The sequence below is a fragment of the Nilaparvata lugens genome, chromosome 3 (genome assembly GCF_014356525.2).
Source record: "Nilaparvata lugens isolate BPH chromosome 3, ASM1435652v1, whole genome shotgun sequence".
Lineage (NCBI taxonomy): Eukaryota > Metazoa > Arthropoda > Insecta > Hemiptera > Delphacidae > Nilaparvata > Nilaparvata lugens.
Window position 1 is genome coordinate 53,274,156 of NC_052506.1, and position 26,863 is coordinate 53,301,018.

Consider the following 26,863-nt stretch of genomic DNA (forward strand, 5'->3'; position numbering starts at 1 on the left):
AAACTTGTGAATCTTGTCAGAGAGAAATCAGGTGATTTCACCCTTAGGATCACCACTTGATGCATGCTGTTTGTGAATTTCCTCATTTTGAAGGTGTTCATTCCAGATATTAGCAGTTTTGAACACTTTATCATGGAACTTATATTTTCGAATTTATACTCATTCGGAAGCTTATGAAATGGAGAAGTTTTTGAAATATTGAAACTACTAAAATTACCCGTAGAAAAATCGAGAAAAAACTTTTTGAAATTTGACTTTGAATTTGAAGAATAGCATTTTTTCTAGTTTAAGCCCTAATAAAAAACTACAAAATTTCTAAAAACAAATAAAATCGCATTAATCTTGTTAGAAATGTTTTTCTCTTCCCAACAATACCCTTGAATTTGGAATTCGACCAGTAGTTTTCCAGTTATTGAGTATTTAATGACCGGAAGTAGGCATATTCTGAAAATATCGAAAAATCGATATACATCGAAACTAAGGTCAATAGGAAAAAAGTCTACTGAACAATTTTCGTCAGAAATGTCGAGTAGAATCTATGGTTAACGGCTGTTACAACCTTGGTGGGACACTCTGTATAAGTTCTTGTGACAGATTGAGAACTAATTTGTTCCAGATTGGAAAATCAAGTAGAAAACTTCTTTCACTCACGTGATGAATGTATTTATGGAAGAGACTTGGTTATAGAAAATTTGATTTGAACGTTTTTGGGATAAATCGAGTAAATTCTTACAAATTTGTTTGAAAAATCTTCTGTTATATTCTGGGAATTGAGTTGAGAAGATGACAATCCATCTCATCTCTCAGATTCACTGGATCAGAGTCGAATAACAAGATTTGTGACTAGTTACCAGTCACATTTTCATCAGTACGGTACCTTTGAACTCTACTCTCGTGTGAATTAAGCCGAGGAAAATTGTAAAATTTACTCTACTTGGATGGTTTTCTAAAAAAGAAACAAATTCTCAATTAATATCCTAATGCAAAGATACAGGCAGCCATATTCGTAGCAAATCTCCACAGTAGATAACTTTGTGTTGTGATGAAATTGTGCTTGATGGTTCTGAAGTGTGAAGAGTGTTTTTATCACCTTTGATTTGCATTGACTAAACGGAAAATGGGTTGAATTGGACTGAAAATCTGATATCAAGGATTATGAGAGCGGGCCAGACTGCATGACTAGATCGTGCGATAAGTTGAAAACCGTGTATAGTTCTTTCGAATGGCTGTCAAAAGTGAACATAGGTCTGCGCTCTTAGATACCTAACTATTCGTGACTTATGAAATCTTATTTGTAAAACTTTCTACTCTCAATAACAATTGCTCAATGTTTTATTGGAGCAAACCTCCAACACCACGCGCTTAATAAGAGTTCAAATACAATTAATGATTGCATTGACTCTCATGAAACTTTTGAAAATATGAAGGAACAAATTTGTATACTGATGTGCTGCTTTTGAGAAATGAGATTCTTCACAATAAATTAGTTGAATACATATATTTCCTATCATTGAATAAAGTGGGATTGACAATAAAATCAGTGTTCCTCCAGATGTTTTACGTTGTGTTATAAGAAAAGCCGTTCAAGCTCTATTGATTCATTGCCCATACACTCCAACCTTAATCCATTATTCAACTAATTTTTTATTAAAAAAAATCAACTACACTTTGCAACATTGCTTGCAACAAAGTATCAGCAAAAATGCCTGTAGTAGGAATTCAAAAGTTGTTCAAACTTCGAATGTTCTGGAGCATTTGGAATCTTATATGGTACGTCATGTTATCAGAAACACGTGATATATATTGTCTTGTACACGTTACCTGTTGAAGCGTGATGAGAAGATCATTCTCAATATAGTAATTACAGCAGATTCTGACAAACTTTTCTGTAATGCCGAATACAGAGAAAAAGAATTGACGACACACAAGGACCCGATCATTTCCCTTCTCTAAGTAGTACTTGAATGTTCGTTTCTTTCGGGATTCATTTTGACTCACAACACGCCTCTTTGGCTCATTCTCTTCTATATGATCTACCAAATACTGCCTCTGTCGCTCCTGGCTTTTGTCTGCTGCTCCAATCTTCCAAAAACTAAAAACAAGTTATCCTTTTCTTCATTAGAAAATGTGGCACTGCACTTGTAGTGACAATATTGAGAGCAACTATATTCTTTTCTCTTTCTTTCTTGAACTTTTTTGCCTTTGACACTTGTGTAAGCCTTTCCAGAAATTCTTAGCTCTTTTCTCTCACTCCTTTTCTTTACTGTTGTTGCTCTATTCTTATTATCTGTTTTCTTTTTTTTTGCAGGACTTTCAGTGGAATTTGAAATATTTCCTTCTTCTGAACTAGCTTCTGATGATTCTAAATGAAGTTCTATTATGTGTCTTCTCATGATTCTCTTGTTTGAAAAACCTAGCTGGCAATGAAAACAAATGAACTTATTTCGAGAAATAGTCAAATCCGTGTTTGTTTCTTGAAGGTTTGTGTCAGAAGATTCTCCTGGGTCAAGGTTTGCATCTAGGATGTTAACGTCGATGTTTTCAGGAGCCAAAAGATCTGCATTGGCCAAACATTCATCAATCAACATGACATTTGAGGAAGACAAAGTTGTTGATAAACTGTTCTTTGAGAAATTCAAATCCTCATCACATTTTGGGTCGGTTTGTTCAAGTTGTTCACTTGTTGAAGCGGTAGGAACAACATTTTGTAGAACAAAGTACTTCTTTTCTTCTGAGTGTTTCTCATCTAGTGTTTCAGTATTTGGAAGGCAGTTCATGATTTTCTCCGCTCTTGATTGAAACATTTTCCCTAGAATGGAAAGCCCTCATTAGAAAACAATTTTAATCAGCTATGTTGAGCGAACATACTGCATAAAATGGCTCAATTGATGTAAAAAGAAGACGACCATGGGTTTGTTCTAATTATTATGGTTAAAGAATGAAAATATCAGAAATAACATACCTTCATTTCCTGTAGCACTGGTAACATAGATTGAATCACTTATAATGAGAACCGTTCTACAAAACACATGAAATGAGACAGAACAAACAATGACCAACTTCCAGTAACAGTAAGCACAGACTGACCACAACAAAGCATAAACAGCAAGCAGTCTGGAGCAATGAGAAAAAGCCTGACATCAGCTGATTCTTTACAGTGTTACCACACGTTCTCACACAAAGGAACAAAACAGACTTCTTTCTTCAAGAATGTAATACAGTGATTAAGTAAACATAATAATATACTGTCGTGACAATAATATTAAAATGAGAATTGAAATTCAATCAATAATGATAATAAATCGGAAATCTATAACGGCGAAAGTTGTATTCGCCCTTTTTACATTCACTGAAAGGAGACAATAGAGCAGAATTGGCATGTAAAACAGGCGATTATCAGGTTCGCCCTTTTTACATATCATTGTCAAAGAAGATGTTGTTTTCGCCTTAGTTACATTTGTTAATAACCTCACTAATATTAATAACTCAGATTCGCCACTTTTACACAACGATAGATACAGATGTCAGGAATTTAATTTGGCGAAAAAGCTGAAATAGTGAATTTGTCGGATTCGCCCTTTTTACATAACACCGACGATATATTTCCTATCATTGAATAAAGTGGGATTGACAATAAAATCAGTGTTCCTCCAGATGTTTTACGTTGTGTTATGAGAAAAGCCGTTCAAGCTCTATTGATTCATTGCCCATACACTCCAACCTTAATCAATTATTCAACTAATTTTTTATTAAAAAAAAAATCAACTACACTTTGCAACATTGCTTGCAACAAAGTATCAGCAAAAATGCCTGTATTAGGAATTCAAAAGTTGTTCAAACTTCGAATGTTCTGGAGCATTTGGAATCTTATATGGTACGTCATGTTATCAGAAACACGTGATATATTGTCTTGTACACGTTACCTGTTGAAGCGTGATGAGAAGATCATTCTCAATATAATAATTACAGCAGATTCTCAACGGTTCTTCTTGTATTCTAGCCACAGCAATGCATGCGATGCTGGCTAGTGGAGAGGATACCGTTTTGTTCATTGCACGACTATATTTTTAACGGTACACAATGGGAGATGCTTCACATTGGCTAATTATTATTAATGCATGCAACTAAGATAGCTGCTAGTAATTACAGTATCCACTATCATAATATCAGGTAGTTTGTCATCTTTTGTTCATCACAGAGAAATTTTCATACCGTGTGGCGATCCTGTCCCACGCTGAAGTGTCATGTGTGGCGGACCTAGCTCCAGGGAGGGCATGGATCACACAAAAAATAGATAATTTTATGAAAGTGCTCACTTTTACGGGTGCATGTATATACAGGCCCGGCCCCAGGGGTGGGCGGACCGGGCGGCCGCACAGGGCGGCAGATTTTTTGGGGCGGCAAATTTCAAGGAACGGAAAATTTTTAAATGCGAATAAATAATAAAATTCAATGTGAATAGTAAAATTTTATAAGAAGCTTTTTCCAAACTCAAGCTAATGAAGACATATATCTAAGATCAACAATGTCCCAGGAACGTCTGAGTGGTCTAGCGAACATAAAAAAGCTCAGTCCCTAGATCTTGAAGAACTGGAGAAGGAATTTTCCTATGCAAAGGTCAGACGAGTTCTACTTAATCGAACAAGTGTGTTGAACAAACTCGTGTTGTAGCAATTGTAGTTTTGATTACTTAGCAAGTTAAATAGGCCCAATACTCTGTTGCAGTCTCTTGATTTGAAACTACCGTCTTAATTATGTTTTCTTATTGTGTACCGTATCTGTTCCGAACATAAAAATAGTTTAATCAGATATTTTGTGTTACTGTTCTAGTCCAGTCAATTGAAGATTATAGAATGAAAAGTTTGGAACACAATTTTCAACTCCACAGCTCTTTTAAGGATAGTAAGAGTATTAACATATCAAAAGTCCTCACCCCTACCTCATGTGCTAAAGGAGTGGAGGTGGTTTGAAAGTACCATTTTTTCAATTTTCTCATATACCTCGGAAACTATGCATCTTATGAACATTTGTACACTGTAAAAAATTGATGCTCACAAAATTACCAACAAGTTTTGTTCTCTACATTTTCTTCATATCTCTTATCGTTTCTGAGATATCCGCTCTTGAAGGTGAGACATTTTTTTAAAAAACACTTCTGCCTCCAATTTTTTCATCTTTTCGACCTTATAATTTTTGAACGATTGATGAAAAAAATCCGTTTGCTGATTATAAGCTGGCTGAGCATCAAATTATCTTCAATTTGATGTATATTTCCACTATTTTACGCATTTCTCTAAGACTGTTGCAGCAGTTTTAGTGTTGAGAGTGAAATTTTCTGTTCAGCAACAATAGATCAGTTGACAATGAAATTTGAAGGGAATGTTTGGAACTCAATTTTAGACTTTGCAGCTTCGTTGACACTAGTTTGGAGGTGAGCATATCAAAAATTCCAACCCCTACATCATGTGCTAAAGGGATGAGGGTGGTTTGAAAGTTGCATTTTCCACTTTTACTTACATGCTTATATCTTGGAAACAATGAGTTCTATTGACATAATCATCCACATAAAAATGAAGCTCAATGAATTTCCTACAAGTTTTGTTTTGTAGAGGTTTTCAATAAATATGATACTAACTTTTCGAGATATATTTGTTCTAAAGTGATTCATTCTCAAAAACCCAGTTTTTCTTCCATTTTTCGCTCTTTCAAGTCTTTTAACTTCTCAACAATTGATAAAAAAAGAATGTGCTGATTACGAGATTTTAGAGCATTAAATTATCTTCCATTTCATGTATAATAATTCGACTATTCCAAGCATTCCTATACGATTGTTGCAGCAGTTTTAGTTTTGAATGTCTTGTTTGGTAGGAAGTTTAGAAACACCCCCTGTGTTCAGTTCCGCAGACGTTCCAATAAGTACTCAATATGGATGTTCATACTGAAGCACACTCCAATTTATGATCAAAGAATAGTGTGATATTCGAAAAAAGTCACTTGTTGCAAATCTTGATATTTGACTCTCAAACCTAAAACTGCTGCAACAGTCATAATTATGGGAATGCGTGAAATAGTCGAATTATACATCAAATGAATGATAATTTAATGCTCTACAATCTCGTAGTAAGCACATTCTTTTTCCATCAATTGTTGGAAAGTTATAAGAATTGAAAGAGCGAAAAATGGAAAAAACTGGGTTTTCGAAAATGCATCAATTTAGAACATATATATCTCAAAAAGTATCAGATTTATCGAAATCCTCTACCAAACAAAACTTTCACTCTCAACACTAAAACTGATGCAACAGTCGTAGGGAAATGCGTAAAATAGGGAAAATATACATCAAATTGAAGATAATTTGATGCTCCGTCAGCTTATAATCAGCACGGATTTTTTTCATCAATCATTCAAAAATTATATGGCCGAAAAGATGAAAAAATTGGAGGTAGAAGTGTTTTTTTCAAAAAATGTCTCACCTTCAAGAGCAGATATCTCAGAAACTATAAGAGATATGAAAAAAATGTAGAGAACATAACTTGTTGGTAATTTTGTGAGCTTCAATTTTGTACGGTGTACAAATGTTCGTTCATAAGATGCATAGTTTCCGAGATATATGAGAAAAATGAAAAAATGGTACTTTCAAACCACCCCCACCCCTTTGGCACATGGGGTAAGGGTGAGGACTTTTGATATGTTAATCCTCTTACTATCCTTAGAAGAGCTGTAGAGTTGAAAATTGTGTTCCAAAATTTTTCCTCCATACCTTTATTTGAGCATTCGTTGCCTGCACTTATTCCTCAATATTTATATTTGTCAAATATTTGTTTAAATGTCATTTTTAACTTGAAAAGCTGATAACCTTCGGGCAAATTTCCAAGTAAACAATTATTAGACGGGATACCTGGTGGTGGGGGGGGGGGGGCGTTTGCCGATTTCGCCCAGGGCGGCAAAGTCCCAAGGGCCGTGCCTGTGTATATATGCCCCTCTGTATAATATCAAACCTGAGAAATTATTTAATTGGTGGAGAAATCTGTGGTTTATCCCAGATGTAGGGTTGGAGTGTTCCAATAATATTGAGCTTAAACAAAGCGATCTTAAAATTATTACCTGGTTGTTGTTGTTCTGATAAAGAGCCAATGCAACCCGAACAAAGATATAGATCACAAATCCATGTATGATTGTGCCTCTTACCGCTATCAGAATTGATGATGAATACTTTATTAAATAAATATAATTTCCGAAAAGGGGTTCGAGTACAGAATCTAATCCTATCAGTGTTGGATTACATTGACTTAAATCCTGCAAAATGCCGCATACACTGTTTAATTTAGTCTGGAAATTATAAGCTAAGCTGCCGACAGTGACCAATGTAAAAGCAAATGTAAGCAGAATTATATTTATTAATCCCGCAGTGATCCACTGATACATTAGCAACCATCCACAACCTTCCACTCAATTAATTTCCCGACTTGTTACACTGACCATATGAGGTCTATCTATCACAATACCAAAGGTAACGTGTCAAAGACGATATCAAGGTTTTCAGAAAAGAAACGAACTGGAAGATATGCTCAGTTATTTCAATATATTGACAATTTTCAAGATAAGCAGATAGTAAATAATAATTCTTAAAGTTAATGATGATGATCAGTATAACGTGTTCTGGTTTAACAATACCAGACATGTACAGATTACAATTCAATAATGATTCAAGAATTGAAATAAAATGTATGTTAAAATAATAATTTACAGGGTTGTGAGTTCTGCTTTGGAATAGCTTGATCGATAGACAGATTATTACAAATTGATCTAATTTAATGATGATTATTATAATGTGGATTAACGTGGGATTTCCCCTGATTACAATCTGGTCATGACCATTAATTTTCACTAGAATTTATATCACTTATGAATCGTAGATGGGGCCCCAATATATTTACTAGAAGAACACTCACGCAACTATGTTTTCCTTTTTTCCTTGGTTCGCAAATAATTATTCTTCTGCCATGTGCTGGATTTTCTGGCCTCCAAGTAGAACGTGTTGCTGGTATATTACTCTGCGATTCATGTAGATTTAATCGGGTATTTTACGTTAATTATTATCTCCACAAACAAAAAGGAAACTTTACAATTAACATTTAAATTCACAAATTAACAGTTAAAAATAAGTTACATAAAATTTTTCAACAAGAATGCAAGTTTACTCAAAAACGTGTGACTAGGGCAAGGTCAGTGCTAGAACAGCCTAAAATCTTCTTCCTCCCCATTCAATTCACAATTCTAGGAATCTCTTTGTTTCTATTTGCATAGGATGATTGCTATTGGTTGCAGCTGAGTGACGTAATGCACACGTCATATTTTTATGAAAAATGGTTCCTTTGTTTACATTCAATTCTCTGACTTACAAGACGAATAAATACATTCAAACATAAATATAATTCAATCATTTCAAAATACAGTTCAATTCCAACAGTGTAGGTGAATCAATAATAATACATAAAATTACAATAACAGAGATCTCGACATTCTGTGTTGCATCTCAACAATTCAAATTTTGGTATCCTTCTCTTTATCCTCTGATTGGTTGTTCGTGCAAAGAGGAATAAATCTAGCGAGATCGCTTCTATTTAATATTTATTTGTTGATAATCCAAACAATAAATATTATTAAATTAAATATTACCGTTTGTCAATGTAGACTTACAAAGAGTATTTGTAACTTTTTGCTATTATTGTACATCAGAATACTATATCTTTTTTATAATTTGTTTTTCAAAAATAAACTCATTTATTGTGCTAATAATTTTGATTAGCTTATTATTATGGATTCCTTTTTTCCTACACAATAACGAAAAATAATAATCTACAAATAACATGCCATCACATTATATTATATAATAAGCAGGTCTGAACGATCTCGACTCTATATTGGTGTTCTAAGCGTTCGAACGTTTTAGGTTAGGTTTACCACAACATTCCCTTAACCTATAGATGTGATTTTAATATAATAATTTTACAAATTAATAGAATAAATAATATAATAAGCAATATGAACTCAATTGGTTTACTGGAAGAGACTGATTCAATTTGATATTGCTATCAGATAGCGGTAATGTTGATAACTTTTATATTTCGAGATTGTTTGCTGCCTCTGCCTTGATTTTCACAATATGATTTAAAGAATTAGGTAGTTTTTTTTAAGTAGCCACTGGAACGAGTCGTCACACAATGGTAACGGTACACAATGGGAGATGCTTCACATTGGCTAATTATTATTAATGCATGCAACTAAGATAGCTGCTAGTAATTACAGTATCCACTATCATAATATCATGTAGTTTGTCATCTTTTGTTCATCACAGAGAAATTTTCATACCGTTTGCAGGTATTTTTGATTAATAGAGAAGTATATCGAAGGAATCAATAAGGAGTTCTCATCAGATAAATTGGATAGCGTATTTTATGTTTGGAATGGTTAACTGCGAAAGCTGCTTCAAAATGTATAATATCATGGTGAAATAAAATAAATATTGTTAGTTCTACGTAATTTATTTGAGCCAAAATAAACTTTCAATGCACTTAAGGCATTATCATCAGTGCATTGAAACTTTGGTTTGGCTCAAATGAATTTTATGGAACTGGCAATATTTCTTTCATTCCACTTCAATATGGAAAAAATTCATTACATCTCTGTTCATAGATTAAATTTCATGTTGAAAGAATAAGATGTTGACGTTGCCCCTAGAGTGCTATTGACAGCATCAACGTCTCAGTCATTCAATTATGGAGAAATATCACAACAGATTGTATGGTATGTAAATATTATCAAATTTCATGTTTAAGATCCATAGAAAATTTATTATCCATCTTTCAGAGAATAGTTGAAGCATTTCTTTGAATTTTTATTAACTATCCAGATAGGGGAATAGATCGAAAAGTGTATTGCATATATTTTGTTGATTCAAAGTTTGTTTGTCGTATCATTTATCTGATAATTCAATTTAACGAAGTGACGTCACTGACGAATAATTATTTAAAGTCGTTTTATTTTCTCATTTCTCGATCACATATTCTCTATTCATACTGTAGCTCTAAATGTCAATCTTATGTCAGAGGATCAAAATGTTTAGAGACGTATGAGCATCTAGAAATAGATCCAGTCCCGATTCTCAAACTTGATAGAGAACAACTTTTCTAATAAACGTGATGCGTGCACCTAACGTCTTCAGACAGAACCTGTTGTTGATTATAGGATATCACAGGAAGAGTATTAAGACCTTGTCAGGACTAATTTCAACTTGGTGATAATATTGTTCGTAGCTGTTAATTATTGTGAAAGTGGTAAAAAGAGGATACTTCTTAAATGTTATTAAGGAACTATTACTGAAAAGTCCCGAGACAATTGGTAAATGGACTATGATTGTGTAGTGAGACTTACTTGAATCTGTCAGCCATTCCTAAAAAATAACATGAATGCTTCAACCAATGCTGATAGTTTGAAGTGAATCTCGCTGTAGCGTCTGCAGTCTGCTGATAGTTTGAAGTAAATCTCGCTGTAGCGTCTGCAGTTTGCTGATAGTTTGAAGTAAATCTCGCTGTAGCGTCTGCAGTCTGCTGATAGTTTGAAGTAAATCTCGCTGTAGCGTCTGCAGTCTGCTGATAGTTTGAAGTGAATCTCGCTGTAGCGTCTGCAGTCTGCTGATAGTTTGAAGTAAATCTCGCTGTAGCGTCTGCAGTCTGCTGATAGTTTGAAGTAAATCTCGCTGTAGCGTCTGCAGTCTGCTGATAGTTTGAAGTGAATCTCGCTGTAGCGTCTGCAGTCTGCTGATAGTTTGAAGTAAATCTCGCTGTAGCGTCTGCAGTCTGCTGATAGTTTGAAGTGAATCTCGCTGTAGCGTCTGCAGTCTGCTGATAGTTTGAAGTAAATCTCGCTGTAGCGTCTGCAGTCTGCTGATAGTTTGAAGTAAATCTCGCTGTAGCGTCTGCAGTCTGCTGATAGTTTGAAGTAAATCTCGCTGTAGCGTCTGCAGTCTGCTGATAGTTTGAAGTAAATCTCGCTGTAGCGTCTGCAGTCTGCTGATAGTTTGAAGTGAATCTCGCTGTAGCGTCTGCAGTCTGCTGATAGTTTGAAGTAAATCTCGCTGTAGCGTCTGCAGTCTGCTGATAGTTTGAAGTGAATCTCGCTGTAGCGTCTGCAGTCTGCTGATAGTTTGAAGTAAATCTCGCTGTAGCGTCTGCAGTCTGCTGATAGTTGAAGTAAATCTCGCTGTAGCGTCTGCAGACTGCTGATAGTTTGAAGTAAATCTCGCTGTAGCGTCTGCAGTCTGCTGATAGTTTGAAGTGAATCTCGCTGTAGCGTCTGCAGTCTGCTGATAGTTTGAAGTAAATCTCGCTGTAGCGTCTGCAGTCTGCTGATAGTTTGAAGTGAATCTCGCTGTAGCGTCTGCAGTCTGCTGATAGTTTGAAGTAAATCTCGCTGTAGCGTCTGCAGTCCAACTTCAATGGGATTACAGTACTAAATACGTCCTGATTCTTGTAAAATAACAATAAATGATCAAAACATGCTGTAGGCTATATCCTTGAATAGCAATGAAAAAAACTTCAATGAGCAGAACAGTTCATCAAAGTAAGGGCATAACGTATTATGATTTCCCTATGTCTATGATAAGGGTATATTGTCCAAAGTATATTATAAGATTTTAGAGTTAAATCGATAGAACTGATCATTCTCAGTTGATTATATTTTATTATCTGACAAAAAATATTATGTTTCAGAATGATAAGTTCCATGCCACTGTCGGAACGAATATAATGCCATAGTCGAGATACACTGTCAAACTGTCAATAGAGTCTGCAAGATCTGAATGTGAAATCATCCATGCTCAAATGAAATAAAAAAGCTATACCTGCAGGTCAGGCTAACCTGGTCACATGTGAACCGACCTTACACAAAAACTTGTCTTTCATGTGGGCGTGACTTTTACTTATGTGCTCACGTGCATGCATGTTTGAAGGGAGATGGATGATGGTGGAATAAGAGATGAAAGTAGATGCATGATAAAATAGAACGTTGTCAAGAAGGTACTTAAGTCACAGAGAATTTTCAAAGTCATAGAAAATGATAACTTTATCAAAGTATCGAAAAATGTTGGAAGAATGGAATCTTCCAATCTGCTCACTACACCCCTCTCATATACTTCCTTGACCTCCGTTGACTAATCTGAATTGAGTTTTTCCTGTAAGACCAACGCTGAAATTCCAAAAGAGAAAAATTATATAGAATATCAATTACTCTTACTTTCTTTTTATTATGTTTTTATTGGTTACTTTCAACAAATCTTTCCACTCAGACTCTTTGAAAATTTATTAGGCTACTAATGCTCACGATCACCAATTTCATTTACTTTTGAATTTAGTAGTCGATTAAACACTACCAATAAACATAGTTCCTGTTCTTCCACTAATTTCTTAAACGGTAACAGTGATGGTAAATAGACCTTTCCAACATTAACAAGAACATACTATACTGTATTAGAAATCTACGTAACAAACATGGACATTATTCAGGGAATCTTCATTTCCAATAGTTTAGTCAAGATTCTTGAATGTAGGCTACATATTTCCTGTATAATAATTATACTATAATTATTAGAAAGGGCTGTGAGGAGCAACGGTTATATCAGCCACTGATTAATGACAGTTATTATCAGCTGACTGAGGGTCGGTCATTCATGAAGAGGATTATGAGTCTGTTGTGTTTGAAAGATGAATATAGAACTGTGTATTTCAATTCTTATAATAATTGAGATTAAAATCGCCTCTGAACTCAGTGAGGCTCACTGACACTCAAAGCACGCCACACAATTGGTTGTCTTTATTGTTGTTTAGGGAGCATGGGAATCGTCTGCTGTAAGCTGTAAGCACGCCACTCCACCTGAACGTCCTTTTCTGTTTTTCACAAGTCGCACGCTCTGATTTCTTCTCAGCTTCTTTTATTATTTAGCGCATTTCGCTCTCCTTGTCACACTTTCGAAAAGCCCTGGTCCGACCTTCACCTTAGTTCTTATACTAAGATCCACTTAAAACTGTCAGCATTCCGTAGAGATAACACCAATGCACCAATGCTTCTCATTTATTAATATACTGATTTGAATCTCATGTCTTAGTATGGATTATATTCACTTCAAACTGACACAATTCCCTATGAATAACATCAATGCTTACCATTCAATAAATGCTGACATTTTGAAGTGAATCTCACTATAGTTATCTTCTATTTTCGCATCTCAGTTCTCACTCCCTCAATTCTCGTTTGAACTCATCACATTACCAGTTAACATTTGACATATGTGCGCTTAATTTCTTGTTCTGGCATTCATTGTTTTCAATGAGTTATGACTTTCTACTCTAGATATGTGAGAAATCAGTGCTAATGAGCTGCATGGGCACAGTTTGTTGTTATTGTTCCTTAGTTTCCTACTAAGGTGGGATGTTACAAATGAGGACCAAATTGTAAAGTTCAAGTGCCATTATGACACACTGAACACATTATGAATTTAAGTTGATTGTGTGAAATGTGAACTTTCTTCGTCATGAAAATTAATTCGTACATATTTGAAGGCAAAGGTTGAATGATGTTTCAGATTAATTATTCTGTATTTATTTCCAATCCTTCTTTTTCCATGACAACTTGCTATGCTTCTTGTGTACTTCCTTGTTTTTCAGTGAAATCAACTTCTCGCTTCACGGATTTGTCTTTCTATGGTATTACAAATACAGATAGTGTCATTAAAAAATGAAGAAATTCCTTTCCAAAGAGCAAATTTTCACTCTTCTCTTCCTCTAGAGTCAATTTATTTACCAAATTATAGGTTTGTTGAAAACTAGATTAATTACAATCAAAGTTCACCAATTTGTAAATGAATTCACATCTCGAACTAATTAATTGCCAATGGAAACCCGTTCCATGCTCCTAAAATAAGAGAAATATTGAATTGAAGCTTCAAATTATTGTTCATTGAATAGTATTATATTTATGATTTATTATTCTGTAAGTTGAATGATTTAATTTATAATCCGTATTTGAAACTTAAATAATATTAGTATAAGTACTAAATATTATTGAAATGAATGAATGAATATGTGATGCATATTGAGGAAAGAATATCGAGCCTCTAGTACAGTTTAATAAACTTCTAATCTACGAAAATAATAAACAATTTAACAAACAAAACACTAGTTTCAGAGATCTCTAACCACACAAGAGAGGTTAGTGCTGTATAGTGATACTAGTGAAGTGGAGTAGTATGGTAGAGCAGAAGCCACAAGTATTATTAGTGACTAACACTTTTTTCTACTATTTTTTTTTATTTAGTGACGCATTGTCTATCGGGTTGCGGTCTGCGTCCGTCACGGCGCAATTTCAACACTCTCATTTTCATCTCGGTTCAACTCTGTACTATCAGTTGCACAGAAAAAACTCAACTGCTAGTTGAGCCCACGACAGCTCCTTGTAAAGACCGCTCTTCACAAGTACTGATTTGTTTTTGATTCATTTCAGTTCCTTGGGTAACAGCCCACTATCAAACACTACGATTAATTTCTCCACTTCTTCATCGTCACCTGTATCAACTGAGCATCGTTTCTCTTTCAGTTATAGCTTATAAATATTATTATGCCTTCTTCCTTAATACTTCACACATTGAACCAATAATAAAGTAGTTTCAACTTATCGCATTGTTGCTGCATGTACACTTTCATCCAGCTCTTATTCATTCAAATCAGAATACATCATTCTTAATCGAAATAAATCGAAATGAACAGTTCTTGAAATTATCTCAGTGAGTGAAATTGTCTCTATTTTTCAATTAATATGAAAAATCAAGTGGTCAAGTGGAGGACTTTCTCAAAAATTTCTGAACGTTGTAGAACTATAAAAGTCTAATATGTACAGTACCCTTCCAGAATAATGGTTGATTTAAATTTTGAATTCTTTTATTCGGATTCGTGTTGATTCAATATGTCATCTCAAATAATATATTCAGTTCCCATGAGTCGATTTACATCAATGCTTGTCCAATGAATGGTCATATCTTCTGATGCAATTTTCCACATATTTTTTAGCTAGCAGAGTTTGTTACTTACTGTAACTTATGTTGTCAAAGATTCAATGATTATTTTCAAATGCTATCACTGAAAGATGATTCCTCATGATTGACATGGCCAGAGAAATCAACATTCTTGATTTGATGTGGATTGTATAATATTGATCTATTGGTTTTGTGGAATATTTTTGAAACTAATTCTCAATTATAATATACTTCCATCATATCAATTTGTTGCTGATTGTCACTGATTACTCACCAGAAATCTGATCTGTTGTTAGAAATATCAATGTTTATTAATGGTCTGGAAATGTTGCTTTGTGTATGACTAACAAATGTGTAGCCTGAGGTTCTTAACGGTGTTCAGTGTTTGTTTATTTATTCCATGAAGATGTTTGTTATCATTCATCTGTAGAGACAGCTGTGAAAGGCAGGTTCAGGATGTGCTTTGCACTGGGCCAATGTCTTGATAAGGGTTGATGGTGTATTGAGGCAAGCAAGTCGGATTTCTTGTGGAAAACGTTTCCTGAGGCAAATTCCGTGCCTAACCCCAATAACTTTCGTCTTTACTGATCGATCAGTGACGTTTGCGAATCTTTCTGCTCAGGCTCCCAGCATCAATGGGAGAGCAAATTACCCACAGTCCAAAAGCACCTTCGCCGTTTTCATCAATAGATTACCGCCGAGTATCATTCATCTGCGACTCCCTCCTTTCTAAAAATCCCCGACGGATTTTTACCTCCTCCATATATACGTCTTCATTTCTTATGTACCTTTCAAAACTCTCATTACAATGTGATGATCTTCGAGATTTCTCCAGAAAAATAGAAAGGTGCCTTGAAAAGAAAGAGAAAATTCAAGTTCGTGCTACTTCTAATAGGTATGCCCTCAACGAATACCTAAAATTTCGGTGATGACCTTGATCGATGTATGTGCTAGCTTGCTGTAATATACCTATGTCATCACGATAAAAACATGCTATTAGTGATTCTTCTCGTTGTTTCACTGTGCATATTACAGTTAAAAGGAAAATACAAAACAACTCTTAGAGACCTTTCGCGTGATCACATCCATTAGAAAAAACATCTAATTCAAGATGATCCATTCTATTTTGTGGGACATGCCCAATAGAAATAGATCAGCATCATTACAATTTCGAAAAACTATCCTAATAGTAATATCCTTCTTATTACTAATGGCCCTTGTTGGCTAAATTTCCTCCCTTTCTTATTATTTTCAATCACTTGACTTGTGTAATCTTGCTAAGATTCCTTCTTTGCAGAATAGTCTATATTATTATTGATATCATTTGATCTCTTGTCATAATAATAGATAGTGTTTCTTGCAAATAAATCCTTGCATGTTTGTCCATGAGTCATCTACTGCAATGAAAACTCATGTTTTGAAGTTGAAACATCTTTTATTTGGCAGAGTTAGGAGTTTTTAGTCCTATCTAACGCTCAACCTTGACATTGCAGAATATAATGAAATGGAAAGTAACTTACTACAATTAATAAAAATACACTTATATTATAGTACAACAAATAAAAGTTGAAACAAAACAATAAATTTGCATATAAAAAAAATAATATAATTGAAAAATAAAACTTTCAATATTTTGTTCTATGAGATAAGCGATTTAGTGGATGTTGTAGAATTAATTTGAAATTATATTTTGAAACTGTTTCAAAATGAATCAATTTCAATCGATCGTTGGTATCATTAGAGTATTGGAGTTCAAGAAGAACAACTCGTTCGTGGTGGAATTCAATATAGTCATCATCAACCCAACAAGAAACTGTCATTCTTGACATTTTCTATTTTCCTGTTTTCACATACACATCGCCTCACACAACTTGGTTATCAAGATTCAAGATATATATTTTAAGTAACGTCAGATTGGATTCGAGATGGAATGTAAAAATCTTATTTGATAATTTTGATTTGATTGATACTCGTGCTTTGTATTCCGTTCTGAACTAATGGAAACATAGATTAACAATCATTGCAGCAGCCATAACTTCTTATACAGTTGGTCAGAATAGGATTGTTCAAGTGATATTCTTGTTTGTACTCCAACATACCGAAGAGTACAATTCTAAATAGACTTACCTACATTATCTCGCGGAATTGTTATATTCTGGGTGGGATGCTGAAAAAAACATACTGTTGTTGGAAGCTAAAAGTATGGAAGTGGGCAGCATTACTCGTCTTCATTATCAAGGAATCTTAGGAGTGATTGTAGTGCCAATTTTAGCAGGTAATAATATGCTCCGTGTTTATTACTCTACAAATTCAGGTACCTTTCTGCTCGTATGCACGTACTCCTAGATTAGAAAGCTTCTGCTTGTGAGTATGAGGTTATACTAGAGGTAAAATATCCTGATAATTACGGTAGCTTTTAGACTATTCCAGATTCCTCCTTCAATTACAAAAATTGCAATAAAAACCAGCATTCGATGCTCACAGATGTTGAGGTCCAATGATCTGAGGCCCAATTTGAATGCCAACCTAGAAGTAAGTCTTCGTGGTTGTAAACTGACAGAAATATTTCTCTCCCAAACATAACTGCCTTCAAAGAGAACATAACTGTTTTTCCAATAATATTTTGACCTCCATTGTTTTTTTTGCGTTGTAATTTGTCCAAACAACCGGCTCAGCTTCATAGTTATTGAATCATAGTTATTGCAATTCTTTAAAATTTGCATGATTTTTCACGCTTTGATTCAAGATCTTGACCTAATACCTTGAATTCGTTTATACTACTGTTGCATTTTGCATTCTAACTGTTCTGGTGTGTCTCTCCTGCATACACAGAGATTGGTTAAATACTGCATACCAATTATTATCATTATGATCATAGAAATAGAATTATAGTATTAGTTCAACCTCAATTTCTTCAAAATGATTTTTTTTTCAATTTCAATTCACTTATCCACGTATCATTCAATTTTAACAACACAAATTCAATTATAAAATGAATATTAGAACCTACATAGACTATTACGTCAGTGTGTGGGAGCAGTTCTTAAGATTAGCTGTGTTACAATAAACAAATATTGGGCTATATAATTATAAGATACATACGGTAAATGAAATAATAATAGATTACCTATATATAATATATTTTTAGTATAATTATATGAAAAAATCCAATTTAAATTCAAGGAGGAAGAAAAAACAGATCCATTGGAAGAAAATCAGGTAATCGGCTTGTAATAGTACCAATTTTTATAATTTACTATCAGGGCACCCGTGCTTCGCTACGGAAATTAAAAGGTGAAAATATTTAGTTATTCATTTTATTTATTTACAATGCAAATGACACTAATGTAATAACATTGAAAGATAAAATAATAAGGTAGTCCTTGTGCTATTTTTCTTCCAAATTTATAGGTGACAAAGTCCCAGATAAGGTTAGAATTTCACGTGTACGATTTTTAGAAAATTTTGGTTCAAAATAAACACTAAAACTATAAATATTTTGAATTTAGATGGCTTAAATTGATAAATTAATTATTTTCATTGCAAACTCACTATATTCCTGATTTAATAAAAATCGTTAGACCCGTTTTCAAGATCCGTCTGACATACATAAATATCCACAAACACACATATTCAAACAGAAATATTATGTTTGAATATGTTCAAAGCTTAGTATAATTGACTTCAATTATTATGATTTCATTTAGTGAGAGCTTATTTCACATAATAATATTAGCTGGCATAAAAAGCAAAAATGTCAAACATAAATGAAATTGAAACAATAGCTCTCATCAACATAATTATCTTCATCTGAAGGATCACCTTCCTATTTAAAAAAATAAAATTGCATTCAATATGGCGGATCCAAGATGGCGGACCAGATTTTTAAAGTCATAGTAAAGAGGTATTTTCAATTTGAGTAGGATCCCCGATCACACCCACCATCAAATGACCTTTGTGTATGAGATACTAAGCCATTCTCGGACTTTTTTCTCTCTTTCCTGCTTTGAATAGTATTGATTAATAATGTGAATATCTTCAGAATGGTTTGATATATCAATATGCGGTTTTCGCAATTTTTTTTCTTGAAATTCTGTATTGAAATCATGTATCACATGACTATCTTAAGTTTTTAATTTTTTATGAAAATCAGCCTAACATTCATTACTGGAAATATATTGAATAGTAGATTGGTGGGAAAACGCTGTTTTTTTGTAATAAAATGGTTTTAATTATTCCATGAATGAAGATGATGCTATGTAGTTTCGTATGTCTTCTGTGGGAGAAAGGTTCCTTTTCGCTTCTTATTAATTAATGACATTCATTATGACATATCATAATTATTGACATTTGCAATTTATGTCAATATCTAATGTTTCCATGCTCGTCATCATAGTAAAACTTCTATGGAAAATTCTTAGTATAACACATTTCATTGGCCTTCACATTAAATGAGCTGATTACCTAAGTGCTTTCTTTTTTTTCCTGCAAGTCAAGCAGTGGTAAATATGGGTATTAAAAGTTCATCCATACTATCTTGGTATTCAGGTAACTGATTCCAACGTAATAAGTTTGAGGCTTATTGGCTATTTGAACTATCAGGTTGCACTTGAATCCTTTTTGGAAATAGGACGACGATACATTGCTGTTGCCTACAGAGATTGCTGTTGCTCCATCCAGCTTCAGTATTATGGTGCGTCTCTCAAAGGTCAAGCATTTCGATAATAGAAGGAGCAAGCAAAAAGTTATGGATTCGCCTGGTGGTCTTACATTATAGGCCAGTACCATTTACGTGCCTCGCCTTTCTCCAGACAACATGTCTTTCCTATAAATTAGACGTAAAATTACGATCTACTTTCTTCGTTGCTCGCAGTTCCCAGGTCCCAAAGTCCATTTTAGGCTTTTTGTGGCCACGCGCGTTTTTATGATGTCTCTCAACAATCCAAGTACGTAGAGAACTCTTCTGAATGTTGTTGCACGAACACGCATAAATTATTGTTTAAAGCTTATGTGTTGTATTTTAGCCATTGTTGAGTCTAGGTTTATGTTCAGTCATATTGAGGTGGCCTCAAATATACATGCAAAATTATGTGGAATACGGCTTAATTTGACAACTTTGAAAGTGGTAAAGACTTGAAAATATGTGAGAAACTTGTAACGGTGCTGACAAGGGTATGTTGATGATAATGATGTATCTATGACATTCAGCCACAGCGAATATTCTCTGTAGAATTAAGTAAAGATTGCCTTCCTGAATATGGTTGCATAGACTGAAGAAATATGGCTGAGTACATACTTCTGTCAAATATGGTTTACCTCAATTAGATACTTTCCGCAAGGTAGGCTATTCTGTTATTTGTCCTTTTACTTCTATTATTATTATTATACTTCTATGTGACTATTCTCTCATTTTCTATCTCTTTCTAATTATTTTATCTCACCCTACCCTGCTCTCTTTTTCAATAGTTTTCTTTTTGAAACTATCTTTTTGAAACTTTTTGATGGAAGTGGTGCTCCTTATAAAAGTTTTGAATAAAACCAGCAACAAACAATAATGAATGAAAAGGAAAATACAATTTTTTGTTGAGTTCAGACCATTTCATGTTGAACTCCCACAGACCTCGCAAAGAAATGCTATTCTGAACATTCATATCATTACTTGCCAAATCTTGATATATTTGGAATATTTTCCTAAATTTGGAATATTATTGTCTAAAGAGGAGTTGAATTTCAGAATTTGTATGTATTTTCGAACAACTCTTCTTTGTGAAAAGAATGAGAAGAGGCGATTGCAATAGAAATATTCTTTTCAACTTTCAAAGTATGTTGTTGAGAGCCATTCATGCAGGCTAGCGATCGATCAACATTGGTGTGTCAAGTCCAGGAGTAGTGAAATTCGCCTTAATCTGTCATAATCTGTTGAATGGGATGCATTACTGTTATTCATAGGGAATGCTGACAGTTTGAAGTGGATCTCACTATAGAAAGCAACCAAAAAATATCCGAAACTCTTGAGAGCACTGTCTCTGTCACTGTCGTTTGTCGTAGACATTTGAATGTCAAAAGATTTATTATTCATGAGTAATGGAGGACTGTTACTTTAGTTGAATCCTACATTGATCTCTGGCGGAATTCAAGTCGATACATGTGTTGAACGGAGTATATTGTTTACAAAGTTAGATAGGTACTCGGTTACACAATTTCAATTGAATACAACGAGCTGTATGCTCTCAAGCAATATGCAAATCATCAAGAGTTGCAACTCAGTTTCTATTATTTCCATTGTACTCCGGAATGACATGAGTTAATAACATGAAATGTTATTGTAGCTCTGTGGATTGGACTTAATACCTCTTTTGAAATCCAGATAAAGACAAATTGGAGTAATAAATGGAATGTAGCTAGTAATGATTGAATAGCAGTTTTGAAGTGCCCGTTAAATGTTTTCCTTTTGTTGAGTATAGTGTGTGGGTATGTATGTTCTGTACAGGATACTAGGACCTGTTGGTAAAATAGATTGTCATCATATTTCTCCCCAGTTATCATCATGGAACAGTCCTATTTTAATTCAAATATTCTCGAGAATCGTATCATGCTTCCACTAGACTCTCGCGTAGGGATTTCTTCAACTATTGTAAAAGTCTATCATTTTTTTGTATGGACATTGCCGTTCGATTAGTATGCTGAAATCACTTTTCCCTCTCAAATTATATTATAATTTAGAGTTTACTGTGGATGGAAGTTGGTATACAATAATTGAATGATTCAAAATGATCTCTGAGAATAAAATGATTTATTAGCTTGCTGTAGTTTTTGTTCAAAGACTACTCAAAGACTATTGTTTGTATTCAAATGTAATGAGTCTGATCTGCACGTGAGAGTTATTAGTGGACATTTTTCATAAAAGAAAGTATTGATTCATTGAAGTGTGAATTGCAAAGGTTCAGAATTTATTACAACACCAATCGTGTTGTGACCACGCTAAATGGAGACAACCTTCGGAACGACCGAGAGAGTTTTTGATGGGATTGGAGGAATCGGAAACGATTGCCTCATCGTTGACTCAAGTTCGCTTCTCTGGCTCTTCGAATGGTTGTGGGAAAATGATCGAGCGTGCATCTCTCCAGCTACGTGATCGAGCCTTGATATTTACTTCCAAGCCAACTAGATAAAATAAACAACAGAAGAGGAACAGAACTGTCGAAAAATAAAGGTAGTGGTTGTGGATCACAGCTGTAGATTGAGAATCAACAAGGCCATGGTCTGCGTTTTTGGAGATTTATTACCTACTATTTTGCTCTCCAATAAATATTTCATTATACACTATAGAATGGATTTATGGAAGAACTGTTTTGGAGCTGTTGCTGTTGAGAATTTGTTGTTATTGTAGGGTAGAGCTCCCAGACTTTCGACACTCAGGAGAATTGGAGAGAACGATGTCTGCGTGTATCTGAGAACTAGAGAAAAGTAATACAGTAGCTTTTCGTCAAATATACAAACATAACTGAAAAAATAGGTAATATGATATTGATGCAACTAAAACCATTCTCCTTGGTACATCCAATTATAGTATATTGTTTTCCTATTTATCCTTGTACAATATTGGAACCAGAAAAAGTCAATTTGCTTAGTTATTCATTTTTTGCTCTGGGTGATGCTCATATGAGCTCTAGGTAGGCTTGTGCGTTGGTAATGAGACTGATGATGATGATGATGAGAGATCCTACAGTTTCAGGTGGATTTCGAACCATCGAGAAGTGATTTTCAACTTATAAATAATGATACTGTACTTGGTGTAGATACTTGTAATAGTCAACTCCACAACAGGAGTAGCAGCTGCATATTCCGTAACTTATAGATAGCCTATCAGCGTGACCACAGAGTCAATCGATGTTGCATTTAGGCTTATAGAACGATTCAAATCTCCCACAATAATTGGGGAAACGCATTAATTATTGCAAATATAATCGAATTATTCAGTTACCATGTCGATTGTGAACAGAAATTCATTCATAAAGAATGTATGAAAATACTTCATGGATGCATGTTTATGAGTAGGTACTCTGTTTATTCAATTTCTTAATCTCAATCTATCAATCACCCTTCTCATTGCTGATGCATAACTCTTGTCTCATCTCTTGAAGCTATATCCCACATCGTAATAGAAGACACGTTCTAATCATGAACTCGTTTATTCCTCCATCTATTCAATTACTATCAGCTTCTAGAAGCAATAAATCAAATAATTAATTTTTATTTTGCTATAATTGCGAGAATAAAATACACAATTTAAAATATCAGCCATAGACTACAGAATGACCAAAATGGATAGTGTTATAGAAAAGTTGTCGAATTTTGAATAGGTAAGAATTAGAATATTAGAAGAAGTCATCCTCTTTCATTCTATCAAATCAAGTGCTATAGTTTCAGCATTTTGATTTATCATATTTTTGACTATTTTTTATTGTGTGTCAGGTTATCATTTCGTTGGGCTGCGTGGTATTTCGCGCACTCGACTTCGGATTGGACGAAGAGGAGGAAAGGCACCTGCACCCCGACCTGGAGGCACTCATTGCCAACATGTCCACATCCAGTAAGTACATCAAAATATCAAAATCCATATTCTAACATTAAAAATCTTTCAGAAAGGTCCAATTCGTATATTACTGATCAATTGTTCTTCTGTATTTATCAGATTCTTCTAAAAAAGACAACCTCAGATTAATTTCCTCCTTACAATAATTATTAGAAGTGAGCTAAGTCTGGAAGTTGAATAATTGTCATAGTGGGGAGTGTGTAGTACGGTTTTCTCCCACTACTTATAATTTTCGCCTTAATAAACTACATAATACTGAACTTCATAAATATATCAAAGTTCTACTGTAGGCTACATGATTCGAATAATTAAAATGTTTCGTAATTATCACGCTGAAAGTGGGGAACGCGACTAGGTAACCAGTTACCTACTTATCTTTTACCCACTCATTTTTATTACATAACCAGTAATATAAATTGCTTGATCCCTCCTCCCTACGCCGCGGGGGTGTAAGTTGTGCCAACTGGTGCTCTGTAGGTGACTAGTAGTCGGGGTGACACCTTGACGCCAGCGTGCAAGGTGTCATGTTGACGTGAGCCATCCCCGTCTACTTGTCTCTCTTCTAAGGAGGTGACAACTAGTCGGGGGGACATCCTGACGCGAAAGTGCGAGGTGTCAAGTTGTCGTTTACGGTCATGACTAGTTGACACCTTTGGTCCAGTAGGTGTCAAGTAGTCGGGGGGACAACTTGACGGCAATGGCATATTTTTACGAGGGTACAAGTAGTCGCCTATGGCCAAATGACCAGGTGTCAAGTAGTCGGGATGACACCTGAACAGCGACCCCTTTAGTGACTGAAGTTGTAAACAGGATAACTAAGCATGAAAAATTCACTTTATACGGTAATCAAATAAATAGTAGAGTCCATGTTCATTAGCCTAGCATTGAATGTTCAAATAGGGTTCCAACTAACCAGAATGAATCATACGAGATTATATTCAAGGCTCTTATATATTAAAAGATCTCAAATCTAACACTATTCATTACTTGTTTTATTATGGTAGTGTCGTTGAAAATTTGAAGTTTAAAAAATGTAAAGACTCATCTTTCCCTTAGGTGCCACAGAAACAGTACTTTTTCGTCATTTTTCATATTATTTTTATGTTGATTTATCATTTCTTTTGCTACCTGTAATCATTGAGTACGCTGGCAATATGTTTTTCAAACGAATATTCTGACTTGCAACTTTTTTGTGTGTTCCAAATTGTTGTTTTTATCGATAGTTAGAGTTTTATGTTCTCATCCTTTAAAATGAGCTCGGAAGATGACTTTGTAAGTATTATAGGTGCTATTGGGGTGTTGGCAGGTCCCCGTTCCCATGCGTACGACCTCAGTGAAGGCCTGTCTGTGCAAGTGCACCTGTTCAGGAATGCCGGAAACACTTCCTGTGTACGCACCCGACGTGAACCACCCTTTATTGTGATGATGATGATCATGATGGCGATGTTCATGAGGACTAAACTGCTTCACCTGACTCCTAAATTGCTCACTATTTTGTCAGATGCGTTCGCCTCTAATTGGCCATTTGCTTTAATATTCCCGAATACAGCCTTATCGCGCCAGAAAACATTTTGCTTGATGTTGGTTCTAACTTCTAACCTTCAAAATGGACGGGTCATTAGTTGTCATAAATTAGAATGAGGCTAATTTGGGAGCAGAGAAAGGGGTATAGTTAGCGAAGTTGATGGAATTTTCAGAAGGACAAGGAACCGTCTCAATATTGTGCCTTTTTTTTATAAAAACTTATTTCGGAAAATAACTCGCTTTGCTCCCCTAATAGGCCCTATACTTACGTTATATTCAAAATAGAGTGATAATAAATTATCATGTAAGGCTAGCTAAATACACGTCGATTTTTGTTCGTACGGTCTTTTGCCGTCCTTATAAATTCTATTGAATTAAACGGAACTTGACAAACATCATCTGTTTAATCTAATAGAATTTATGAGGACGGCAAAATACCGTACGAACAAAAATCGATGTGTATGTGTAGGGCAACGCTACGGTTTTCAGTATGATTTGAGTTGTATGTTTGCTGTTTTGGCTTTTATAAACCTATAAAAATTCAAAATATCAGTTAAAAACAGTTAATCAGAGAAAATTGTTGATGTGGTGAACATAACTCTCTTAGGATAATTCAATGAACTAAATTTAGGAAGAGAAAAAGTTTTGGGTTGGTGCCTCTTTCCAATATTTTGATGTTTTTGACCTGATACTATAGATAAATATGAATATAATAAGTCTAGCCCCATAAGTCAGGAATTGAAAATTTGCTGAATAGAGAAAGGTTGAAGTGAAAAAATATGGAAATAATTTTCAATAATAATGAAAGTACTTCTAAAGATTACAAGTGTCTAGTAGAAATAATGATGTTAGAATTTTCTTGTAGGTCAGGAGACAAATTTGTCTTTCTCACGAAACGTATAATTTTGATAAAATGCTTGTTAGTTCCACTACAATATTGTGTGGAACAATATAAATTTAAATGATTCAACAGCGTTTTGTGTGCTTCACTGTGAATTACTATGAATTACACTGCATTATTCATGTTTGTTGAATCCTATTTTAGAATAAAGGCCTTTTGAGTATGCTCTTGGAATGTAGTGCTAGTTCCAATCAAACATAATCACTTTAGTGGTGTTCTACTGTACAACTTATGAACAGGTATATATTATCGCAGTTCTAGTGTACAGCAGAAGCTTAATCAATAATTCACGATTCCGTTACACAACACAAACTAATAAACTACTGCCCATACTTGGTAATTTATTGTAGTGTTGTGGAAAAATTATATATATTCCAAATGCATGATTTGTATTCAAGAATTCAATGTCCGTTGCATGAATGAAATTGAAGTTGTATACAGGTTAAACTTATATTATGTAGGCCTAAGCTTGAAAAAATAAAACATTTCCGTTTTTAATTGTATGAGACATGAAATGGTACAAAAATAGCAATATTATTGTTTTGGAAAAATGACTTTCAATTCTTTAGAACTTGAATTATACAATAAAACGTTTATATTCAAATCATATCAATGTGAAGATTGTATCTGAATTTATAAAAACCTCACAATCGTGTTTCCTGAGGTGTCAAGTGAAAACGATATAGTGACTTATTGTGATATCAAAACCGCATAAGATTACATAGGTGCTTTCCATTAACTCTGAGAAGTGTTATAC

General features: G+C 34.3%; 1 protein-coding gene across 3 annotated transcripts in view; it reads left to right on the forward strand.

Annotated features, from left to right (window-relative positions):
- The window catches only part of LOC111051128 (protein spire), a 241,801-nt gene that overhangs the window by 56,210 nt on the left and 158,728 nt on the right, over positions 1–26,863 (forward strand). For all 3 annotated transcript variants that reach the window (XM_039424012.1, XM_039424013.1, XM_039424014.1), the window contains exon 3: positions 23,561–23,678. In XM_039424012.1, coding sequence (XP_039279946.1) covers positions 23,561–23,678 — 118 coding nt within the window. The remainder of the gene's footprint in view (positions 1–23,560; positions 23,679–26,863) is intronic.